Below are 26,686 nucleotides of genomic sequence, written 5' to 3' on the forward strand. Positions count from 1 at the left end.
TTCACTTTATTACTAAAAGTTATTTTTCATTATTATAGAAAGTGTTTTTCTTGTGCTCTTTCAATTGACATTAGCTTTTCAAATCCCGCTACTTACTTGAAAAGAACGCAGAGCAACAGATTATTTGTTTTTCACAGGAGTTAAGTGTTTTTAAATGTGATCAAGACTCTCCAGCTAAGTATTTGTGATGGATCTTCAGCGTCTTCAGCAGGAAGACGATCAGACCACCGTAGGACAGAAAGACCTTCTCCACTAATGTGGCATTGCCAAACTCAACGGCGTGGCTCGTAAGCTTACGATTGTTATCCTATAATATTACAAGTTTCTTTTACGTCTCGATTTTTTCCCGATGTGTGTAGCAGTAATTTGTCATAACCAATTCCATGAGGGTCGTGGCATCAATTTCAGGTGTATAATTCGAACGAGCGGCTACGTTATCATCCATTTTTCTGATGACTGAATTATACGAGGTAAATCATTGGTACTTCATCATCGCTATGTCGCATTTTTAATATCCCAAGTAATAATCGTGGCACAATAGCAATAGGAAAACTTACCCAAGAATAACAGCTCATACACAAGTGACGATGAGCGGCTAAATCCTCCCTCATAACAATGTTTACAGCTTGTGCTCAGTGTATTTCCCGATGGCATTTTAGGCACATATGACGTCACGCTTAGCCTCGGCAAAGCTCGGGTGTCTTCGTGCAGTGGTCCGCTGACAGAAAGGGTGAGGAGTTGTGAGAGAAATTTTTCTTGATTTTAAAGTCAATTTTTTATGTCTTTAGATTTTGATTGGAGAAACTTTAGGTATTTTTGCGAGCTAATATATCCGTTTTACCCGTTCAAAATAGTTTTTATAGCAATCAACGACCCATGTAAGTTCCCCATTAACCTGGAAAAGGGTCTATTCCTTCAGTTTTTAACACTAGAAGGACGGCAGGGGTCATTTGACCCATTTTCAGAATTCAAATTTATTTTTCTCTCATTAAAATATTTTTTTTAATTTTGAAACTTTTTGACTTTGTTCATTTTGGTCTATATTTTGATAAATTAGTGAAAATTCAACAATAATGTTTTGTTTTAAATTTTTATGACGTGTTATACCTAGAAGGACGGCTAGGGGTCACTTGACCCACAACTGGTTTTCGCGCTATTTTCTTGCCCGTGGGCACTTTAGTGCCATGTATATCATATAATCAGCAAGAGGCTAGTGTGGTAGATGATTTGCTTCATTTTGAATCTGGAAGTACCCGGTTCAATGCCAGTTTCGTCCCAAGGGCTCCTATCTGTATTCGAAAACCTAGGCATAGCGACTTGTTGTGCACAATCTTTCGATAATTTTTGGGCAGCAAAGGGAAATAAAACCTTTCAATCCTTGATTTGCGTAAATTCATGTAATTATGATATTTTAATTTTGTTTTATTTAGTGTTCAATGATTATTGTATTACCCACCCCGGAAAATCGTCACGTATCCCAAGAATTGTTTTCCGTCGTCCAAGATTCAGAGCTCTTAAAGACATTATTTTCAATATCAACTCATCAGGTTTACGAGTAACTTTCATTTTTCTGGCCTGACCGCACTGTCACTTGACCTAGCCCCTTTGCCGTGTGTCCAGCATTAGTGCCGCCTGACCCCGTTGGGGTTTGGGCTGGGTTACCTGCACGCTGCGTCCTGGGGAAAAATCCTGTCTCTTTTTGAGAGAGCGGAGGAATTGGGTGGACTGTAAAATTCTACTGTAAATCCTACCCTTGGAATCTGCACATAGGTCGAAGAAGAAGCATTACTGCAAGTTCCTGGAAGATACGAATCAGGATACGGTTGGCGGTTGAGTCCCTGCCTTTCGAACAGCAATTAGCGTTACTTCTGTAAATTTTGCCCTTTTGTATGAATTTCTAATGCTCTCCAGCTCTCTATACCTCCAATGCAACTAGAGAAGATTCTACCACAATGCGCTTTCTTTTGTAGGTGTTTTCGCATGCATATTAGTAGCGAGTTAAGGAAGAAAGTAAGAAGTCGAAAAATATATCAAGAGAATCGTGATTCAAATAGCTGTTGGGAATATAGAAGATCAGTCTGGAAGTGAATCGTAAATATCAGTTCAAGGACATTCTTACCAATCCATCAACATCTGCGTGTGATGGAAGCGACAAAGTCCAAGATAGTGAATCCGATGGCGACTTTGGCGTGATAGCAAATGCACAGCTCTATCCAACAAAATGCAACTGTCCTTTTATGAGGTAAATTCCAAATAAACCAGACAAATTTGGAATCGAGTACTGGGTTTTGACAGATGTGAAATGAAAATACAGCCTAAATGAATTTCCATATTGTGGCAAAGATGATGATTGGCCATCAAATCAAGCGTTGGGGAAATAAATAGTTACTAAAGCGACCATAACATACAAGAGTTCAGGAATAAATGTAACTTGTAACAATTATTTTCCATCCATCCTGCTGGCAGGAAGTCATAAAAAAATGGAAAACTTCTCTTGCATGGACGATCTGAAAAAAAACAGGCGTGACGCACAAATATCCATGACCCCTAAAATAGCCATGTAATCCATTAAACGCGAGTGTTCAAAAATACCTTAGGCCATACTCTTTCGTAGAATCAGGCAAACTACAACAATAATGTACTTTCACTCAACAGCATGATCTCAGACGACACTATTTCCGAAACGAATAAAAGAATACCAGAGACCATCCTATTTCATAATAAAAAAACAAAGCGGGAGAAGGTATGATGGATCAATTTATTTACACGTCTCCAAATCCAACAGCCATATCTCCACGGGCACAAAAAAGGAAAAGGTGCCAAATACATACCATCAAATTGAATCATTGCACCAATTTCCTTTCCATTTTCCAAATTCCTTTTCATGTGCAAATGGCTCGTGTCCTAACACCCCCTGCCACACGCTTTTAAGCGGCTTGCGGGTTAGTGTGTAGATTTAGATGTAGACGAATAAATCGTACAATGAACGCATTCAGCACAAAAAAATATTTTGTGGAAACAGCGCTGAAAAAATACTGTCTGTCTGAGATTTACAACAAAGTAATGAGTTTTAAAAACTTTAATGCAAATTTTTTAAACCCAGTACCCCTATTGTTTAAACATGTAACACAACTTTTGTATTGAGTGTATGTATTTTCATTATTTGATTTGCAATCGACTACTACATACGGTTTAATTCATGATTCTTTAAAATAATTTTTATTAACTTTTGACGATGGAATTAATATTTAATAATGTTAAATAGTGTTTTTAATGAATTGATTCAACATTTAATACGATTAAACTGAATATTGGTTGAAAATAGGCGTATTATTCCAAAATACATATTAGGGGTCAAATGACCCCTAGCCGTCCTTCTAGGTAGCGCGAAACTCCCATCCTCCTAGTGTTAAGGTTGTTGATTCTTTCGTGTAGATGCTAATTTGTAGCAAAGTCTGGTTGCTATACAGCCTTTCTCCTGAGTGCCAGTTTGGTATTATGTAAATCCAAGAATTTGGTTTGAGGGGTTTTGATCTTTACTGTAATTATTTTTGAATTAAATATTTTGCTGTTGCTTGTTTATCACCCTCCCAAGTTGCTAGTGAATAAATAAACCCATCTAAAAATATGTGGAACACTCTTGGAATTCTTCATGGGTTTCCCAGTGGGTAATTGTTGACATTGCAGTTGTTTTGGGAACCTAGTTGGCTCCTATCTTCAGCACTTAGTAGTTGGCTCATTATGTATTCTTTATTCCATCATGCCTCCTGATTTAGCCAATTAAATTGTCCCGTCTTATTCCCAAAGTTACGGAAGACTTTTCTCTCCTGCTCTTCTTAGTACTTGCACACTATCCACTCAATCGATCCACGTGACCTTCATTCTTCTATAACCCCCCATTTTGAAAGCTTCCAACCCTGATCTCTTCACTGTTGTCATTGTCCATTCCTCACCACCATTAAGAAGCATGCTGTATCCAATGTAAGTCCTAATAAATTGCCTCCTAACTTCAGCGCTTACATTTTCTGCAGAAAGGAGACTCCTTTTATTAGTAATGCCCTCTTTGCTTTGTCCATCATTGTTCACTGGGATTCCCAAGTAACAGAACCCCTCATTCACCTCCTCAAGAGTATGGTTTCCTAATTTCAGGTTGGCCTTCGCATCTCCTCATCTGCTGTAGACTTCTGTTGTCTTTTGCATTGATTTTCAGCTTATATTTTGTCATCTTATTTTCCATAGTTTATTGAGTTTTCTTCAGGTGTCTCTCTGTCTCTACTATCGCCCCTATGATGTGAGCAAATTAACCCTTGAATGTCCAGAATACTTGGCTAAAATTTTTTAAATGCCTAGCTTTTGGACACCCTGATTATGGTCCTATTGTGACCTACAATCTCCGTTCTAAAATTTAATTATTATTGTAATAATAATTTTATTCTTCATGCTATTCTCTATTTTATCTCATAGGTTCTCGAGGATAATGACTATGGTATGGCTGTGGATTGGTGGGGAGTTGGCGTTGTGATGTACGAAATGATGTGTGGCCGCCTGCCTTTCTACAACAGGGACCACGAAAGACTTTTTACTTTGATTTTAATGGAGGAAGTAAGTTCATTCATTTTATGCTCCCTCTAATTTATGCATGGGTCTTCAGGTATTATCAACAAGATTGTGTCCTTTTTGTAAAATTCTTGTATCCAATGATGGCAGCAGCATCATTGGATGAGAGGTGATCAGGTGCAAATGGCCCTGTGTGTTACGTTTTGATGACTTGTGTTTTTTTTATATCTAGGTGTGCCTTTGATAATTGAAGTCTTTGAGCTTGTAAAATACAGTGACAGCCTTTGACTTAAGGCACAAAATTGCTCAAACCCAAAGTAGTTATTGCTCGAAAATTTGAGTCGTGTGGTTGGTACTCCCCTTGAGTGTTTCGAGTGGCATTACGAATGTCGAGCCGGGTAGTCTCAGTCACAGAGGTGTCGAGGCTAGTAAATTCAGAAAACAGCTACACAAGTCCAATTTACGAGTGGTTATGAGTGAGTAGCCGTGATTCCACAGGAATGAAGCTTATTATATGATGTTGCGTGTATACTGAAGAAAGAACCATAATTGACGCTCTCTGGCACAGTACACAAGGAGAGCTTAAAACTGGCACAATTATTTAACCTTAGCATAGGTTATAGTATTCAACTAAATGCCATTGCTTATTCGTGGAACTTCATAATAAAGTTCATTTTGTAACCGCCAGGACCGGGACTGGGGTTCATAATTTCGTAATAATGGTTCTTTTTATACATAGTCTAATATATGATTAAAAACAGAATAGCATTTAAATGCCCGGCAAATACTCTTTGTTTCATTTGTGTACTCTCAATGTTCCTTCATGGCTGGCCGGCAAAACGCATTGCTTTGGATGAAACACTCATGAATTACCAATCTTAATTCACTGGGATTATCTTAAAACTATTTACTTACCGTAAGGCAAAACAATATACAGAAAAAAATTCCTGCTCTACCTTTGAAACCAGCTGTCTTGCATTCTCAATTCCCCTCCATTAATGGTCGGCCAGCATGTCATTGCAACACTTTTGAAGAAATAATGGTGATTTTCCTCCTTCAGCTACCAAAAATTATCATAAAACAATTCTACGTACCTTTGGCCAATATGAAATCCACTAAATAAGTCCAGTTCTGCCTTTTTAACAAGAGGTTTAAAGCTTCTTTGGTCACACGGATATGCTTCATGCACAAGACGCAATGCTTTCAAACCGAAATGATAAGACCCCCACTCAGTGTTGCCAAATTTCCATGTTCTAGCCTGTATTAAAGGAGGCCATGGTTCGTCACAATCGTAGTTATAGCATTGTAATGCAGTGTTGCATTCTGCAGGGTTACCGCACTTTTTGATGCCTTGTATAGATTTATCAACTTACGAACAAGGTATTGGAATGCATCTTGTTTTTATATCGAGGATTTACTGTATTCTGGTAGATATCAACCCTCGATTGCATTATGCCGCATTCTTCTATTGATACAATCAAACGAATATGCTTGTTTTTATATTGTTGCATGTAATTTAATCGCATATATAACACATGCTCACCTTTCGTCTCTCTCGTCAGGGGCTTTGCCGCCCAGTGGATGAGTTGGGCCCCCCGTGTCTATTCCGCTCGGGATGGGTCTACTCCGCCAAGGGGTGCTCTGGGGGATGCGGAGGCTTTTCATGTGTGTACTGCTTGCGGTCACCTATCGTCCACGTTGAATCTGTAGCGTTAATTGGAAGGGGTAGGGCAATGCTGCGTAATGGAGGCGACAAGTACCTGTAACAGAAGACTTGATGGCAAATTTGAATTTTTGGGGGGTTTCAGCGGAACACCGTGGGTTTTATACGTGTGTTCTGCTGGTGGTCACCAAACCTCATGAATTCTGTGCAAATAAGTCGTAGGGGTCCAGAACAGCAGCGGAACTCTGATGATATGTACCCGAAGAGGCGACTTATCAGCAAATTCTTTTTTCGGGGGCTCCAAGGGGTTATCGGGGGTTTTCTCAAATCGTAGGAGTAGGGAACAGAGGTGGAATTGTGTTGAAAAATACCCGGTAAGGCGACTTAAAATTTTTTAAATTTTTTTTCCTGGGAGGTTCCAGGGGGTTATCGGGGGTTTTCAGGTTTTTTTCCTATATGGTATCCTGGGGTCCACCCTCACTAAACATTCCAGATCTATAGCTCTAAGGGGTAGGGCAATGCGGCATAATGGTGGGGAGAAGTACCCAAAAAGGAGACTTAATGGCAGATTTTAATTTTTGGGGGGGCTTCAGGGGGATACCGGGGGTTTATAGGTTTGTACTGCAAGAGGTCACCTGTCGACCACATCAATTCCGTTGCGATTAGTTGTAGGGCTCGGGTAAAGCGGGGGAATTGTGATGGGGGTACCCAAAAAGGTGACGTATCAGCAAATTTTTATTTTTTTTCTGGGATTCCAGGGGGTTTACGGGAATTTTAATGTGTTTTTCTTGTATGGTGTCTAGTGGCCTGCACTCAATAAAAAATCTGACTCTCTAACTGTGGTGTAAGCATGGCTTTTCGATAGTTATACCCATTTAGGTTGAAAATTCTGTGTCAGGAAAAGCTGAAAAAAATTCTGAAAATTGGTGTTATGCTCGTTACCAAACCACACGTGGTATCCGCCTTTTTCTCCGCTGAACATGCCCTTTTACTTCTACTGTTGATGAAAAAATCAAAATGCTAACTTTGACGCTTGTTGGCTGATACGTCAATTGCAGTAGCGGATAAAAATTAACTGGGTTGGAAAGCCTCATCTTTATTCTTTCATAAATATTTAACAGAATTTCCGTGAATGGCATGGTTCATGAGCACTAGCCGATCGCATGTCTGAAGTACCCAAAAAATCAACTAAAAGTTCAATATTTCTCCAACTTTGACGAGTCGTTGCGGAGGTTGTGTTTGGTGCATGGAGATAAAGCCAACATCAATAGAAAGCCTCATCCTTCTTGTTTCAAAAACCAAATAAAGTATTCGTATATGTGGAACCGTAAGGTATCAGCAGGTGTTTACGTGTTGGAAGGTACCAAAAAGTGCAATTTTCGGTCATTTTGAATTTTTTTGGAGGATTCCGGGAAGAAAGTCGGTATTTCGGTATTTTCTCCCCAATGAATTTCCTTCCCCCACCTTCGGTAAAAATTTCGTCACCCCAGCACGTCTGGAAGTGGTCGGAAATTTGTATGCGTGAATCAGTGAATCAATGAATCAGTGAATCAGTCAGTGAGTCACGCATCAAGTTGTATATGTTATAGATGAATCTGAAGCTATTCCGCTGTGCGAGTATAATGATAAGAGATTGAAGAGACAAGGAAATTAGCCAAAATATGTTTTTTTGTAATGATTCCTAAAGTAACGTTCATTGAGCTTTGTTATTATGAACCTACTGTTTTTTGGTCCTGTGGCCTTCGTATTAATGAGAGTCAACTGTAACATTTTACACAATCCCTGGGACATCACAACCACCGAAAATCAAATAGCGCCTTTGGATTAAGCAATGCTGCATGCTATTTTGTAAAATTTTAAGGAAAATTCCCAGAAATTATGGGTATTTTTCAATGAATAATGGGTTGAAAATAATCCATCTGCTTTGTGCTAATTTTTTTAACCAAACGGAGCATATTTGCCATCAAATTAACCATGCAATCAAATCCAAATGAATGATTCTTGAAAAATTTCTTCCCACACGATTTGCTTGATATGTAATTATGTATAGAAAAGAATATTATTGCTCTCAGGGAAATATTTCATTTATTTTTGGTCATATTTTCTTAGTTCATTTAATGGCAAATTTTCTCTTTTAGGTGAAGTTCCCAAAGACTATTTCGGCTGAGGCAAAGGACATGCTTAGTGGTCTCTTGGTCAAGGATCCTAAAGAAAGACTCGGGGGAGGCATTGAGGACGCAAAGGAGATTATGCGGCACCCATTCTTCAACAGCATCAATTGGAAAGATTTATTGCAGAAAAAGGTGTGAAAGTTATTGTTCTTGCTATGATTTTGTAATATTTTCATCTCAATAATAGTTATGTAATCTATTTGGTAAGTACATACAGTGTAAGCTTGGTTGAATGAGTGGCATCAATTCCAGGAAGTGTTTTCTATGTCAAGTGCTCGTCATATCCAAAGGTGATGATGGATGAAGCCCCTCAATCCCCATTTTTACCCCTCCTGGCTGCTGAAGGGTCGAAAAAACCATGAGTAGCTCAAACTTCTGTTGGCACATTATGTAATTGGTTGCCTGATGACCCCTCGACGCACCCTGCTCCCTTAGGGCCTTACAATAAAACGGATTAAGGGCTCAAGGGGAGCCCTTCAGGGATACAACACACCAAGGCTGGGAACCAAGTCAGGGACTTATGCGCCCTATCACCCGGGGAGGGGGAGGAGAGGAAGGAGAAAGGAGGCGCCGCCGCGATAGGAGCCCGTCAACGCCTCTGGGGTGGGATAGGTTCGGAAGGGATGGGACGGGGAAAAACACCTCAATGCTATAGAAGCGAAGAGGACCCAACTAAATTAAATGGCGAAACCAGGCAAAGCCATTAATGTGCCAGCAATTCTAGAGGATTTTCCTATGAGGAAGAAAAATCCATCGATCAAATCGCTAGATTAAATAGGCCTTACAATAGCACTGGTTTACAAAAAAACAAAAATTTTCTGGCGCAAGAGGTTTATTAACCAATCTTTATAGGGTTTTTCACGCTGATTTCAAATATGTAAATAGTTTTTCTCCATCACCCTCAGTTTTCGTGTGATTCACCGAAACGTCCCGAAAATCCCGAAAAATTTGGTTTCATGCACCAATATACACTTAAAAGGACATAACTTCCACCCTAGTTATCGTAGAGCAATGAAACAAAAACTAGTGGACTTGTCATACTATACGCGTGAATTGAGACTGCATTTCGTTCCATTATACATCGTCAGGGTTGGTACCCGGGGACCACGATGTCAAAAAATGCAATTTTGGTAAATACGATTTTTGGAACAAGAGGTTCATTTGCTGATCCTAATAGGGTTCTCCGCGCTGATTTCAAATATGTAATTAGTTTTTCTCCATCACCCTCAGTTTTAGAAAAGCTTGCATATTTATTGAAATATGCAAGCATGTAAGAAAGTATCATCTTACCTTAAAATGTTGTGGAGATGGATTTCCTTCTTTATTTCGCATCTTTCACATCTCTCTTCAGTGTCCAACAGTAATCAGAAACCATTCTTGCATTCTACTGTCCCTGATACCTCTTCTCCACAACACTTATATCTTGGTGGAACCGCTCACCACGCTCGTCACGGGCGGCACCAAGGTTGTCAGGAAATAAGTCCAGATGCGAGTCCAAAAAATGAATTTTCAGCGACATGTTGCACCCCATGTCTTTGTACGATTGCAACATTTCTTCCACAATGTATCGGAAGTTCTCTGCTTTATTATTCCCCAGAAAATTCCGTATCACACTTTTCAGTGCCCCCCAAGCTGTTATTTCCACTGGGTGTAACCCATCCTCGAACATTTTGTCACCCATCAAAATTCTCATCTGGAGTCCCACGAAAATTCCCTCTTTGATTTTGGCGTCACTTACCCGAGGAAATAGTGCCTTCAAATGGCGAACTGCATCTGAATTTCTGTCCATAGCCCTCACAAAGTTCTTCACCAGCCCTAACTTTATGTGCAGAGGAGGAAGAATAATTGCATCTGAGGAGACTAATGGAGGATGCGCAATATTTTTCTGTCCAGGAATTGGTGATTGCCGCTGTGGCCATTCCTTTCTGAGGTAATGTTGTGTCTTTTCTCTGCTATACCATTCACATAGGAAGCAGCAAAATTTGGTGTAGCCTCCCTGGAGACCAGTTAACAAGGCAACAACCTTTGACTCGCAACACACCATCCATTTGTATATATCATATTGAATTGTGTCCAAAAGAAATTTCATGTTTTCATAAGTTTCTTTCACGTGAGTAGCATAAGCTACAGGCACAGAGGGAAATTTGTTCCCGTTGTGCAACAGCACTCAGCCTTCAAACTCGTTTTTGACGAGTCGATGAATAGTCTCCATTCACTCGTTTTATGTTCATGGCCAAGTTCAACCATTACACACTCAATGTTGTTGCAGTAAACCAGACCATTTGATTCAGAATAGAAATTTTGGAACTCTCTTTGACGATTGCGATAGAAACACACCTTTGTGTCATGATGCAATAAGTTCCAGCCACTTAGTCTTGAACCTAACAGTTCGGACTGTTGTTTCGACAAGGAAAAATCACGAATAACATCGTTTAAATCACCCTGAGTTAGGAGATGAGGTTCACTGGAAGATAAACTTGCCGTAAACATAGGATCATACAGATGTACCTCTTCAACATGGGTGTCTTCCTCGTGTTCAAAGTGCACTTGTGGTTGTGGTGGATGAGCTGGCACGGGTAAGTCCTCGCTGTGAGCAACTGGCCTCATTGCAGACGGCAAATCTGGGTACTTCACTGTATGCTTGGATTTTGCAGTAATTCCACTTATCTTTGTTACACAGAAGTAACAGTCTGATGAGTGGTTTCGTGGTTCACGCGGAACCATGGGTACAGCAAAGTTCATGTGACGCTGCGATCCCTTTTCCCACTCTGCGAGACGCTTCGCGCATGTCGAACAACATATATGTGGTGCCTAGTCCTTGTCTTGCTCCCCCACTTTACAACCGAAGTATAATTCATAGCAATGTTTCACCAAAGGGGTCAAAGAACGACGTTGCGACTTGAATGTCAGCTCCCCACAAATTTAACAGAAGTTGTTGGGGTGGTTAACGCACTTCCTGGGCATCTTGTCTCACACGTAAAACACAGGCACAGCACCGCACACTGAAGAAGGAGAAAACAACTTCACTTCGTACCGGTTATTCAAGTCCTCTGTCACCTTACGCTTGCTACTGAAATGTCGGTGATTCTGACGAGCGAGTGTGGTCAACAATGACTGACAACGCTACTACAGTAGGAATGTGTGCGATTATAAAGCACGCGCTCCGATCCACTACTCACGACACAACCCTGATTAATAATATATGAGCGATAAAATTGACAATACTAAAAAAATAAATATATATATCACTGGGCGTCCAGAAAGTTCGCTTTTTCAGGAATAAAATTGCATTTTTTGACGTTGTGGTCCCCGGGTACCAACCCTGACGATGTATAATGGAACGAAATGCAGTCTCAATTCACGCGTATAGTATGACAAGTGCACTGGTCTTTGTTTCATTGCTCTACGATAACTAGGGTGGAAGTTATGTCCTTTTAAGTGTATATTGGTGCATAAAACCAAATTTTTCGGGATTTTCGGGACGTTTCGGTGAATCACACGAAAACTGAGGGTGATGGAGAAAAACTATTTACATATTTGAAATCAGCGCGAAAAACCCTATTAGTATCGGTTAATGAACCTTTTGCGCCAAAAATCGTGTTTACCAGTGTAGTCAAAGAAGTGTTTAAGAATAAATGTTGATTAATTGTTTGCATTAAATTCTGTTATCCTCATCAGTTTTATCTCCTCTTCCCTGTAAGCCATCGTACCAAGTCATCATGGGCAGATGTATGTATAGTTATGCAAAAGCTACATTCAAAATTCATGAAAGCAATCAACTAACTTATTTTAATATTTAAAATTAACTCTGCCTATTTTTCAATGTGATTCCTGGCACATAAAAATCTTGGTGATCCTTTGCCCTTGTTTGCTGATAAACAGTCATTTTTCACACTGGGTGGATGCTTGTCAAAGATACTAAATAATTTTCTGCAAACGTAGTTGTATCAAATTTGGGTAGGATTGGATAATATGGTGATTTCAAAGACAGGGGGCTCGATAGATGGGTGTGCTTTTTGAGTTGCGTTGTAGAAAGACGAGTAAGTAGTTCATGTTGAATGAAGATGCGTGACATCAATGGAGCAGCTGCCCTAGACATTTGGACATTTCTTTGAAGAGTGGAGAAAAACTGACAGAAGTAGCGTTGAGAGTGAAATGCATGAAGCCTACAATGGATTGATACAATTTCCAAACCACTTTCGGAAGAGCTAGAGCTGAAATTTTGCGTGTCGTGGGTGACCAAAAATTCCAACAGCCCCTCAAAAAAAAAAAGAAAATAAAAAAATTTCCTCACGCCTATGTTTGCTGCAGTTAAAATTAGTGAAATACTTGTCGCCTTATGATCAAAATGAAGACTACAAAATATATTGGCGCACGAAGCCTCGAACCCTGGCCCCCTGGGTGACAGCTGGAGACGCTCACCTCTAGACCAACCAACCCAACTGTATGGTACTGCGTTATTTTGGGAAGATATAACGCTTGTTAAAATACAGCTCGAAAATTAATTAATTACAGCCAAACTAAGGCCCATGCAATGAAACCACTAACAGTTCAGAGATGTGTTCGCCATTCCGAATGCCATTAAAAAATACGTCATTGAAAACGGCGGCACAAGGTACGTGGTCTCCCCTTGCTAGTTATTTGCTTGTTTTAGAACAAATGTTCATTTTTGTCTCGTATTATTGTCATAAATTTGCTGTTCATGAAAACTTTTACATGAGTAGCATCAATCCTTTTTCTTTCACGATGCATGGAAAATTCTGGAGAGAGAATTGCGATAAGGGTCGTATGAAATTCTTTAGTAATACCCAGAAAATGAATCGGGAGAATCTTTCAAGCAACGTGAAAAGGTGAGCAGTGGGCTATACGTGAAAAGTGCCATGTGCTCCCTTTGACTCACCAACACGGAAAGTGTATGTGGAAGGAGTCATGTGTGCATGGAGTCCGACTCCCAACACACACGACTCCAACACTCACATTGTGCGCTGAGAGAGTTGTGAGCGCCAGTTGTTTGAAATCTCCTTGCACAACTCCAGCGCACAGTGTGAGCAGAGCGAGTGGTGTGCAGATGTAGTCGCTACTCACCAAATAAGACTCTCTCGCCTCATGACTCTATCTGCTGAGTCGCACATTTGGAATGACTCACTCGCACAGTGCCCATCACTATTGGTGGCCTATGGTAAGTTGAAAGAACGGCACCGGGACGTAGAAGGTGGCAGGCGAAAAGTCAGCTCGTTTGAAAGTGGACGCAGCTACGGAAATGTTACAGTGTTGGCGATAGCAAAAAACTGACGAACCCTTAAATGTGCGTGTTAGCGAGCAACCTTAGTGCGAGAAACTCAAATGAAAAAAACGTGGACGCCATGCAATCGGTAATGCATTTTTTGATCTTTTTTTTTCACTTTTTGACCTTGAATACGCTGCAAACCATTTTGGTGCCAAATTCAAATCCTCGATACTGACCCATCTCCAGTGTTCAATATTGACTGGGAAAGTCCCAATCATGAGGCTAGTTCAGTCAGTGTTCCGATATGAGCATCTACTTCAGCCAAAATCTTCATTTTATCTTTAACTGAAAATACTTTGCGTCTCCCTTTTTTCCATTTCTTTGATAAAAATAATAACCAATGGACTCTCTTGATTGGAAATCTTGCTACATCCCATTGAACAAACTGGCTCACACTTCCCATGCATTTCCACTAGTAACTAAATGAGGGAAATCAGAACAAATGATTGCAGATATGCACATTTAACAGATGAAGTGCAATTTTTAAAAATTTCTTTAAAGTTCATCATTGTAGGCATTATTAACTCTATGATTTTAGGGTTATAGCTTAGGGTAAAAGGTTTTATGGTACAAATGTCTAGGCTTACTTGTAGTAAATGATGGATGACTGCATTTTCATGCAGAAAACATTTTTGCGACAACTTTAAGTTACAAGAATGACTGCTACTAAAATCAAATAGTGCTTAAATCACACTAGTTTAGCCTGAAAATGTTTTGGAAGAAGGCTCTCCGATAATGTAGGTGCATTCTCAGACTTTCTGATCGATTACACACATCCAACACTGCGATACAATGAATGAACTCATGATTTTGACGCATTGTGCAGACGACACAAATGGAGCCGAAATAAATTCACTATGGGCGGGAAGAGAGAATGGGTGAAACACTCAACAGTTCCTGATTTCACAAAGGATTAATTGATGCTTTGTTCAGACTGTACTCAAACAGCAAGTTCCTTCACGCCACACCACGTCGCATGAGCCAGCTCCAAAGGTGCCAAATTTGAAATTTTGGGCACCCCTTAATTTTTCGAAAATTCGTCCCTCTAAAAGTTTGTAAATCAAATTTTCTCAAGAAAAGGACTCTTGAAGCTTATTATATGACGCTGTGCGGATACTAAAGTATATCCTTCTGAAGAAAGAGCCATAATTGCTGGTCTTGGGTGCAGTGCACGAGGAGAACTTGAACGTAGCGCAACGCTGATGACGTACTGTTGTGTATATCCACCTAAATGCCGTTGCTTACCCGTTTAAATTTGTAATTAAGTTCATTTCATAACCGCTGGGACTGGGATTGAGGTAGTTTGTAATTTAGTAATAATGAAAATTTTGTAATAACATTTCTTTCACTATAGATCGGATTAGCCTTTTCGTCGGGAACAATGATTTACTTCGTAATAAGGCTGTTCGTATAAACGAGAGTCTACTGCAGTTTCTTCAAGCGCGGGAACCTTGCAGTAGTTTTTTTTACCGGATATGTTCCAACCCCTTTTCACAAGTAGACGTTCTTAAAAAAAATTTAAGCCTTCCTAGTGGTGTTTTAAATTTGGGATTGAGACTAGAAATTCCATGCGGGGAGTGGAAGACCACCCCGCACATTCTCGAGTTGGTTGTTAGGCAGGCAACCCCGGCTGCGGCATGGTCTTCTCTCTGTACGAGTCATGCGGATTAGTTGAAAATTGTTTGTAATAAGTTAATGTGTACGTAATAGTTTTTCCAAATCACTCACTTTCTCCACACTAATTAGATTAGCTGCAATTACGAATTTTAAATTTAAGAGTTAACATACACAATCAGCTATTAGGAATTCACTATAGCATATTCAAAGTGTTCAAAGTGGAATTGACACGGAATTAGCAACAGGTGCACGATGAAAATTATTGAGTGGCAAAACATTGATGTTCTAGTCAGATTGTAATAATGCTGTGCCGTTTTCCTTCCATTTACAGGTTTTCTCATCAAAATTACATTCCTGACTCATCTACCTTCGTGATTTACACACGAAGAACTTTTACAGATGTTTTGAATTTTTTTTAAATCACATCTCTTTTCATAAATTTTACAAATGTTATTGGGTTTTTCTCATTATTTGACTCTTTACACAACAATGTATTATTTCATTGACCCCAGCACACTTTCCAAAGAAAAAAAATATTTCCCATGTCACAGTGTTGCCTGCATGCAGGTAACTGATCTATTCACCGGAAATATTATTATTTTTGGTGATTTTTACTCACATGTTTCATACAGTATCATCTTTTGAGGATCTAACCACTTATCTTTAAAAATATTCAGAATTCAGAAAAAGCTGTAAGAATTATTGCTCAAAAGCCTAATACATAGATCCCATAGTAAGCCAATCTTCAAGGACCTGAATCTCCTTCCGATTCCATGCATATATCTATTTTTAACCATAATATATGTAAAGAGCAATATTGACAAATATGAAGTGAATGGTGCATTACACCATCATCAAACTGGAACAAAAAATGATATTCGTCAGAATTACCGTATAAGCGCGTGTAAGAGGCGCACCTTTTTTCCCAGAAATTGCAGCTGAAAATGGGGGTGCGCCTCTTACACAAACTTTTTATCTTCCCCCCCTCCCCTTCACCGGTCGCAAGTCCAAGGGGTACTGAGTGGCCTTGGTTTTCAGAATGAATCAGTCGTCTGAAACCCTGGGTCAAAAACAAGCGGCAGGCAGGGGAGTTTCTCCCTTAGTGACGTATTTTTAAAATGCTCCTGTTTGCTTTTCTTGTAAGCATCGCGCCGTCACGTCGGTACCCCAAAGGTGAACATGGAAAAGATCGCGTGGGGTTTTTTGCTCCGGAGGGCGCGCTAAATTTACTGCCACGAGTGGGCATCCCGCGGCATTTATACTGCATATAGTAATCGCCTCGCTCGCCTCGCGGCTGAGCTTAAAGCCACCGAGTGCGTCCACCGGGTTGCGGATGGTGGGTCGACCTTTAGATATAGAGGTTAGCTGCGAGATAAGCGAGTTCTCTCGTCGAATAAGCAGTCGTGGACAAAAAGCGGCGGTATTCTGAGGGGGTATTGGGCTACCCTTGGGTAAGGTAGACCTTTTAAAAGATACCAAAACCTGTGAAGATACTGTGACTTGGCGACTGGGGGCCGCCAATAATTATGCCTCTCATCACCTGGGGGGGAGGGCAGCAGCTCTTCTTCACATGTGCGAAGGTGGAGACCATACTGGTCGGTACAGCGGCATACATTCCACTACGGGCGTGGTAACATTTACTTCAACGGCTGTAGTACTGCGATGTGGAAGGCAAGGGGAAACCACCACATTATCATCCCGAGGAGTCACAGCTACTCCACTCAATTTATATAATGACATGATGGAATTCTCTTGGGTAAAATATTCCGGAGGTAAACTAGTCCCCCATTCGGATCTGCGGGCGGGGACTACTCGAGAGGGTACATCGGTCAAACGAGATAGAATGTTACGGATAGGAACATGGAACGTCAGATCACTTCGTACCTGCGGTAAGCTAGAGAACTTGAAGGTGGAGATGCGAAGAATGAACCTCGATGTATTAGGCATCAGCGAAATGAAGTGGCCCCAGGAAGGAGACTTTTGGAGTAGAAGCTACAGAATGATACACACGGGATCGCTAAATGGTAATGCTGGAGTAGGCATAATGCTTAGAAAGAGCGCTGGGATGCGTGTTAAAAGCTACTTGCAGTTTAATGAAAGGATAGTAATGGTGAAGATAGATACTAAACCCGTAGCTACTGTAGTGGTACAGGTTTACATGCCTACGTCAGATTATGAAGACGAAGAAGTAGAAGATGTCTACCAAGATATAGCAGAAGTTATCAAGCAGGTAAGAGGGGAAGAAAATCTTATTATTTTAGGTGACTGGAACGCTGTCGTTGGCGAAGGTCAAGACGGAATAATAACTGGGAAATATGGGTTGGGTAACCGAAATGAAAGAGGAGAAAGGCTACTTGAATTCTGCACGGAGCACAGGCTAGTGGTTGCCAACACTTTATTCAAAAATCCCCTGCGAAGAAGATACACGTGGAAGATGACAGGAGACCGTAGAAGATTCCAAATCGACTACATTCTAGTGAAACAAAGATTCATGAACCAGGTGAAGGACTGCAAAAGCTATCCAGGGGCAGATATCGATAGTGACCATAACCTAGTTATGATGAAATGCCACCTTAAATTTAAAAAGTTGAAGAAAGCCGTGAAAAACATATGGCAGGTTGAAAAATTGAGGGAGGTTCAGCATCAAATGGCTTTTAAAGAGGCTGTAGAAAATAAAATAGGGGAGGATACGACCAACAAACCAATGGAAGAGAGTTGGAAAACCATTAGAAGTGGTCTGCAGGCGGCAGCTGAGGAAGTTCTTGGTAAAAGAAGAGTCGTTATGAAAAAACCATGGATCACGCAGGAAGTATTAGATCTCATTGAAGAAAGAAGAAAATACAAGGCTGCGAACACAGAGGAAGGACAGAATCGTTACAAGAGGATAAGGAACGAAATATGTCGTAAAGCGCGGAAGGCTAGAGAAACGTGGATGAAAAGCATTTGCGAAGACGTGCAAAACAATCTTAAACATGGAAAAGTAGAGGCCGCTTATAGGGTAGTGAGGAACCACTTTAAGGAAAGGGGCGTAAGATGTAATACCCTTAGGGACAAAAACGGAGAACTATTGATTGAAAAGGAAGAAAAAGGGAAGAGATGGAAGGAATATCTGGAAGATTTGTACAAAGGAAGTCGCCTCAGAACGAATGCTATCGAAAACGAGAGGGAAGTGGATGCCAATGACATGGGAGCCCCAATTTTAAGATCGGAATTTGATGCGGCTGTAAGAGACCTCAGGATAAATAAAGCGTCTGGCATTGATGACATTCCTGCAGAACTAATCAAAAATTCAGGAGAGAAGACGTTGAACCAGCTATACAAAATCATTAGTGAAATGTATACGACAGGTGAGATACCAAAGGATTTCGAGAGGAACATTATAATCCCTATTCCTAAGAAGAAAAGAGCGGAGAAGTGCGAAGATTTTAGGACCATAAGCCTTACTACACATGCATCAAAGATACTGACAAGGATCATCTATAGAAGAATAGAACGAAAAGCAGAAGAGTACTTGGATGAGGACCAATTTGGATTCAGAAAAAACAAAGGGACAAGGGAATCAATATTGGCCCTAAGACTGCTCATAGAAAAGAGAATGGAAAAGAACAAGCCAACATTCGTTGCGTTTGTGGACTTAGAGAAAGCATTTGACAACGTGGATTGGAGCACAATGCTTGGAATCCTAAAGGAAATTGGGGTTCTTTATAATGACAGAAGAATCATCCACAGTTTATACAAAAACCAAGTAGCCGTGATAAAATCAGGGCCCAGCTGTGAAGAAGCAAGAATTAAGAAAGGAGTGCGACAAGGCTGTACATTGTCACCCGTAATTTTCAACGTTTACATTGAAAAAGCCATTAATGAAATCAAAGAAAAGGAATTGGGAGTGAATATCCATGGAGAAAAAATTAGCATGCTAAGATTTGCCGATGATATAGCCATTATAGCAGAAACAGAGAAGGATTTGAAAAATATTCTGGTTAATATGGGTAGGGTAATGAGTAGATATCAACTGAAAATAAGCACGAAGAAAACCAAGATCTTAGTATGCAGCAGAAGAGAAGAAGTCAAGACCAACATTAAAATAGGGAGGCAAAAACTGATAGAGGTGGATGAATTCTGTTATTTGGGAAGCAAGATAACTAGTGACGGGAGAAGCAAGAAAGAAATTATCAGCAGAATAGCCCAGGCGAAGAGAGCATTCCACCAAAAGAGAGACCTGCTAACAGTGGGAAACTTAAATATGGAAGTAAAGAAACAATTTATAAGAACCTACATCTGGAGTATGCTCCTATACGGAAGTGAGGCATGGACAATGACCGCAGCGGAGAAAGCAAGGATAGAGGCCTTCGAAATGTGGTGCTACAGAAGAATGATGAAAATCAAATGGATCGACTGAGTAAGTAACGAGGAAGTCCTAAGAAGGGTAGGAGAGAAGAGAAGCCTCATGAAAACCTTAATAAGAATACGGAACAACCTTATAGGCCACATCTTGAGACATGATGGCCTGATGAAGGCAATCGTCGAAGGACAGGTGGAAGGCAAGAATGGAAAAGGAAGACCTCGAACAAAATTTATGGAACAAGTAAAGAGAGATGTGAAAGAGAAGAAATACGTAGGAGTGAAAAGATTAGCTGATAGGAGAACTTAGTGGAGAGCTGCGTCAAACCAATCCTAGGATTGTTGACCAGTGATGATGATAGTAATCGCTTATCAAACGTAGAGAAACGCGCAGTTTTGAAGGACATACCTGGTTAATGGTCAACATATGTCTTGCCGAGCAATTTCCATTACGCTGAGGACCTGATTTTTCAAAAATCATCTTCAGACGCTGAACGCTGTGGTCGAGGGCAAAGAGCGCGCTCCCTCCCCTCCGTATTTCAAGCTACGAGGCAATGAGCGAAGGAGCAAGGGAAGAACACGTCCGATCTTGCATGTGACGTCGTTGCCTTCAAAGTAAAGGGGCGAAGGCGCAGCAATGTGATACATGCAGTTTGCGTTGCCTGAAGTTTCCAGTCCGTCTCGTCTTGTTTTTAAACGCGCTTATGCTACGCTTGTTTCTTTCGAAATTTTGCTGTTTGGACTATGTTTAATATTAGTAGCCTTGTTTTAACGATAAATCTTTGTGTCAATCAATTAGAGCTAAAAAACTTAAATTCTGTCAGATATACGTCGTGTTAGGCCTCATTCCTTTTAGAATCTCGTTCGTGTCATACAATTGCTGAAAGATATTGAGATATCTTCGAGCTCAGTGGGTGACTCACCTAGCATTTGGCCTCCAGAAACGGGGAGAATAGAACCTGGTAGTCCGAAAAAGGTCAGTTGGTGAGATGGGGTAGGGATGAAACACGTTTCCATTGTTCCCCTGTAACTTGATATTTTCCTGTGGGGTCTCGGAGAGGAAAAAAAAACGGCAGAGGCATTGGCTAATGGAGGGCCGAGTGTAGTTCCGTTAAATCTATGACGTGGTTATTATCCTACGGCGCTGAAATTGCCTGGATGGTGGTCCCATCTCTTGGGAAGGTTCATGCTATGTGCCTGTCGTGTTTTGCCTTAAAATTTTCCACGGCTGCAATTCTATTGCAATACTCCTACGAGAGCTGTTAAGCAAAATTGTTTGTGAGTAGGACTAGCATCGTAGAGCAAGGGCGTGTGCGAAGAGAGGATTGGAACTCTTTCTACTCCCTCTCATGCCGCTATTACCGTCGCGGTTATCAAAATTCCAGGCATACGTCTGCAACACCACACGATAGGATAAAAAAATGCCGCAAAATTATTTTTCTTTATAGCTTCGATGATCAAAATAGGGGTGTGCTTCTTACACACGCTTATACGGTATTTACGAACAAGAGCTGCCAAAATGGGGTCCAAAGAAATGAGAATTAAGCTGTATAATAATTTTCCATTATGGTTTTAAGAAATAAAAAGCATCAATGCTTTTAAATCCAATCTAAAACGGTACTTAAAAAGGAAGCTGTTTTATTCAATCGATGAATGAATCAATGACAATTGACCCTTAATGTTAGGATATTCAATTGCATATAGGTAATGTGTGAATTTGTAGATGATTGTGACATGCCTCATATCTATGCTTACGAATGTATCAGATCTCCGGGCAAATAAAGATTTATTATTATTAATCCGGAATCCAGCTGGACCCAAGTATTCCAAATTATCAATCCTCTTCTGTATTTCTTGTGGAGCCAAGCTTTTCATGGCAGCTGTTACTTTTATTTTTCAGATACCCCCTCCTTTCAAACCACAAGTGACTTCAGACACTGATACGTGCTACTTTGACTCTGAATTTACTGGTGAATCCGTGGAGCTGACTCCCCCAGAGCACGGCCCGTTGAACAGCATATCAGAAGAACTGGAACAGCAGCCTTACTTCCAACAGTTTTCCTTTCAAGACCTAAGCAGCTCAACTTTGGGAAGTTCAACAATTTCAACAATGAGTGGCTCACTCTCGAGGAGCATGCAGCACTGACTGCCGTCTCGTGGTGTCGACAAAGTTGTCTTCTCAAGAGGGCCCTATCTTTTTTTCTCTGGAATGTGCTTGGTGTTTGATGGGAGGGCCTGCTGCTGGCAGCAGCTTAAATACTTAAATGTTGAAAGCACTCTTGTTTACGAATGAACGCTCTTTGTTTCTCCTCAAGGCTGGTCTAGGGGGAATTGTTGAGTGTGTCCTAGGTTCCTGAAATTCACCGAGCGATCAGCCCCCCTCTTGATCCAGGATTCTGTTGTTAGTGCTTCCTGTCTGTGAGAAGAGAGTCATCTTAATGCTACAGAGAAGTGTGTGTAATAATTTCCCGCACAGCCAGTGCTCATGGTGTTGTTGATTGATTTTGTATTCTCAGTTCGACCCCAGTTGCCTGATTGTCAAGTTCATTAATTTACTTAGGGTATGCTCATGATTTGGTGGTTTAGTCCTTATTGTTGGGAAGTGTTTTGCTGACGCAATCAACTTCGGAGCCCCGCCATTTGGGTTATGATGTGAAATAATTGTGTGGAAAAAAATGAAGGACAAGTTTTTGCACAAGTCCAATTGGTAATTGGTCTACAGGTGAGCTTTCACATTCAACGTTTGAGTGGTGGGAAGTGGAGGGAAAAAAATTAATTCTTTGCTCTCTGCCTGGCTTTTTGGACATTTATCACCTCGAATGGGAATGCTTTGGTTTATTTTCGTAAGTAAGCTACTCACTTTAATTTTGCAAAGTACCTCGCGCAAAAGGTATGTGAATTATGAATGTTTTTTTTAATTTCTTGATGATAAGTAAATACCTAAGCCCTAGGTTTCTGAAAATCACGGAGCAATCAGCCTCACTCTTGATCCAGAATTCTGATGTTAGTGCTTCCTGTTTGTGAGAAGAGAGTGGTCTTAATGCTCCTGAGAAGTGTGTCTAATAATTTCTCATACAATCAGTGCTCATGATGTCGTACATTTATTTTTACGCCTTCGGTTCAACCCCAGTTGCTAATCCTCAAATTCAATCATTTTAAAAATTGTATGCTCATTATTTGGCTGTTTCTGTATGAAATTCTGTATTGTCAGGGTGTGTTTCAGATGCCATCAACTTGAGAGCCCTTCCCTTTTGATTATGACGTGAAATCACAGTTTGGAAAAAGTGACGGATAAGTTTTTGCACTTAGACCTATTGGTGCTTTGACACTTGGCCTTTCACATTCAATGTTTGAGTGGTGGGTAAGTGGAGGGAGAAAATGAATAAAATTGATGAGTGCATTGCTCTCTGCTAAGCTTTTTGGACATTGATCACCTTGAATGGGAATGCTTTGGCTAACTTAAGTTAGGAAGCCATTCACTTTAATTTTTCTAAATAACATCTGCAAAAAAAGTAAGAGAATTAATGAAGGTGATTCCTGTGAGCTCAGCTGGGGTTGATTGTGGTCAATCAGGAGATCTGAAACCTGGAATTATAACTTGTGTGATGAGTGAATAGTTTCAGGGTGAAAAATCAGCACAATTGTGGGGGAAATCCATGATAATTGTACTAAGTACCTGAATCCTCTAGGTGCAAGTGAATGATTGACCTATGTTATAACATTGTGTAAATATCTCTAAAATAACCTTTCTCTTTTGCTTGAAAATTGATAGTTTCCTGACATGTTCAACTTGCATTTTTTTACATAAAAGGGATACCTAAGTATGTCACTTGGCCATTTTCTTTTGCACATTATGCTCACAATTTACGCAAGTATGTATGTGTACAGTGAAGCCTCTGAAGGGTGAATCGAGAGAACCTCTGTTAAGTTTTTTTCAGGGGTCCTCATTTATTGGTGCAGAGCTGTAAAGTTTGTCTTCTGCTGCAGTTGTCTGGAATTTCCTCTCATAACTACATACATACATCAATATGAAAAGTGTTTAACTCTCCAGTTTACCTAAATTTTGATTTTGTGTTACTTCTTGGTGAATCTATTCAAGGGCCTCAATCAATTCTACAGGGTTCCCACTTAACTGTGAAAACCTTAAAGCTGTGAATTTCTTTTACCGTGAAAAAAACCTGGAAAAAGCCGTGAATTTCATCATATAACCTTAAAAATCTCTCAAACTTCATTTTAGAATTACGATTGAAAGAGCCAAAGAAAAATTGAAAATGTCGATCATGTTTCAAGGTCAGCCATGCACAGACACTGTCCGTGCATTTATCTGCAAATATATATTCGAAGCGCAGTTGTTGGTCCGTGTGCCGTGATGACACAATGACCTTAAGCCTGTACCTAAGCTGGAAGACTGGTAACCAAAAACCCTGGCGAAAATTCAGACACTTCTTAATTTCCCTGGCACCCTCGTCCCTCTATTTTCCCGCTCACAAACTTAAACCGGAGCTGAATTTTGCTAGCGACGTCAGGAGAGAGAGAGAGCACTTTCATTGCTGCGTTTGCATTCACGGCGTCCGTCCCGTTTGTTAAAGTTTTAGTCAACCTACGGCCGACGATTGTTACGGGATCAATATATCTGCCTAAAATAGTTTATCTAAAAACCGTGAATTTGAAGACACGTAGACCGTGAAAACCTGGAAAAAACCGTGAATTTTATATTTCAGTTTGGGTGGGAACCATGATTCTAATTGATGTGCTTAAGCTCATGCTTTAAATGAAATGAACTTGAAAAATATTGTTGACCACAACTTTCCAGCTGGCACGAGTGATAAATGTCCGTGAAATATGTTGGGGTTCTGTTCGTATGCTCCTGCTGGAGAGATATGCTATCCAGTGCCAAAAATCCTCCTTTGAATGAGATATCGTATCTTTAAGAGGGAGTGTATCCATGGAATTTGAGTATATTTTCGATTGTGCTAGCTGTGTTATCTTTGTGCTGGTTGATTGACGTTTTCTTTGGTATTGTAGTCGGAAGAGATTCATCCTTAATTAAGTATGAATAGAAATATGTTTGGAATTTGACATCTGATTTTATAACATATAGGAGCCTGCAGCCATTTCAGGTCAAGAAGATTTTTAACTTGTGGTTGTCAATTTAAAGGAGGTTTTACTGTATTTTATTTTTACTGGGTTTGAATTTTCCAAAGAACAAACAATTACATATGATTTTACATTGCCATGATCTTCTCTGCTCTCGTTGGAATGAGGAATCAATTGCTTGTTCAAATATTTCATTGTACATACAAGACCTTTTTGTACATATTACAGGTGTGTAAAGGTAATATGAAGTTGTAATTCATAGATTCAAATTTACGTATATATTTTTACATTAATTATTGTAGTATGTGTTCTACACTGGTGAGGACAAAGTGTTTGTCATTTAAGTCGTGAAGTGTGTTTTTGCAATTAATTTGGAGCAATTGGATGTTTACGTATGAAAAAGTAATATAAAGAAAATATTGTGATAACATTATGTGAAAATGGTGACTTTATAACAAACTTATTGAAAGTAGCTAATTGTTGTTGATTAATTTCCTTCTCTTTGCTCTTTTAGTAAAGTTCAAATTTTAGTTGTCATTAGAAGTGAAGGCCCTTCATAATTTTAATGAGGAAGCACTAGAATATCAGGAAAGTATAATGACTTAATAAGAGAAAGGATGGTGGTTGACTTGACTGGATAAGTGTGTTACTTTGTCCTATTTTCATTTTTCTGAATCATCTTGTTTCTTACCAGTTTCAGTTTTGCAATTTAGCCTCAACTATTAAGTTCTTGTAAAGGCTGTAGTTATTGCTCTGACCTGAGTCGTACATGATTGATTATTTTTTGCTTGTGCCTTTGATAGCAATAGGGTAGGTCACTGAGACCATGAATCACAATTTATTTAAAGAATTTGGTGGATGGAAGAGAGCCGTAGGTTACAATGAAAAAAAAATTTCCCACTCAGTCATTCTCTTGTAAAGCACTGTGTGAAACAAGTAACCTTGGTTATCACAGGCAGTGGCAGTCAGTATCACGTAGTCAGTGGTTTAGTAATCATGATCCCCATCTCCTGTTTCTCAGTGTGGACTTGAGATATCAACATCACGTTCAGTAAAAACCTGTCTTAAGATTTGCCTTGGAAGGTGGATTGGTGGTGTAACTGGTAACCTATCGGACTGGCAAGGGGTAGATCTGGATTTGAAACCTGGCTAAGCCAAATGATTTTTTTACTTAAAATATCATCCTTGGTGGACATGTGCTTTGGTAAGTTTGAAATAAGGAAGTGCAGAGGCAGACACGGCCCATTTTTCATGAGTTGATGACATCACCCTGAGTTCCGGTTCATTTATTTGTTCAAACATATCATTGAGAGGTAGTCATTCATTATAGTGTGAACAACAACAGCCCAAACACAAGGTCAAGCAGAGGCATAGGGTGAGAAATGGTGGCATAGTTGGCATGAGTGAGTTTTGACATCAACTTATCAGCGAAATAGTTAATGATATCAACATTTTTCTGCATATAGCTGAAGAAGTAGACTACTGATGGAAAAATACATTTTTCTTTACTCTTTAAACATTACTACAATGGACAGTAACAGAACATTAATGAAAAATTTTACACTTTCCCGGTGAACAGAATAAGTGAACTTTTCTTGGGTTTCAGCACGTGTAAGAAATCTTCGGCATTCTTAGAATTTCTTACCCGTGTGGGAACCCGAGAAAAGTTTACTTATTAATTAAAGAGCCCTCTTTTATAGGTGTGCAGAAAGTGTGGAAGTACAATTTTTACCTTCACTAAAACTTATCGTGAATTAGTGCTTCATTTGTCTGAGGATAGTTCAATCATTTTTACTCAAATAGTTACCGTTGCCAGCCTTCACAGTTACACGATTGTGGCTAAATGTTATTATTATTTTATAATAATTTTCCTTTTTTTACTTTCATTCACAGAATAGTACATAATTCCCATTCTGAGAGAATTTTTATCTTTCTTTCTAATGGCTTGGAAAT

At 39.9% G+C, this 26,686-nt stretch overlaps 1 protein-coding gene across 7 annotated transcripts in view; it reads left to right on the forward strand.

Moving 5' to 3' along the window:
* LOC124154662 (RAC serine/threonine-protein kinase) overlaps window positions 1-23,465 on the forward strand; it is a 150,034-nt gene extending 126,569 nt beyond the window's left edge. For all 7 annotated transcript variants that reach the window (XM_046528517.1, XM_046528519.1, XM_046528518.1 and 4 more), the window contains 3 exons: window positions 4,465-4,602; window positions 8,359-8,523; window positions 21,537-23,465. In XM_046528517.1, the coding sequence (XP_046384473.1) occupies window positions 4,465-4,602; window positions 8,359-8,523; window positions 21,537-21,782 (549 nt within the window). In that variant the 3' untranslated portion in view covers window positions 21,783-23,465. The remainder of the gene's footprint in view (window positions 1-4,464; window positions 4,603-8,358; window positions 8,524-21,536) is intronic.
* Window positions 23,466-26,686: the final 3,221 nt, after the last annotated feature.

The sequence above is a fragment of the Ischnura elegans genome, chromosome 2 (assembly GCF_921293095.1).
Source record: "Ischnura elegans chromosome 2, ioIscEleg1.1, whole genome shotgun sequence".
Taxonomy (NCBI): Eukaryota; Metazoa; Arthropoda; class Insecta; order Odonata; family Coenagrionidae; genus Ischnura; species Ischnura elegans.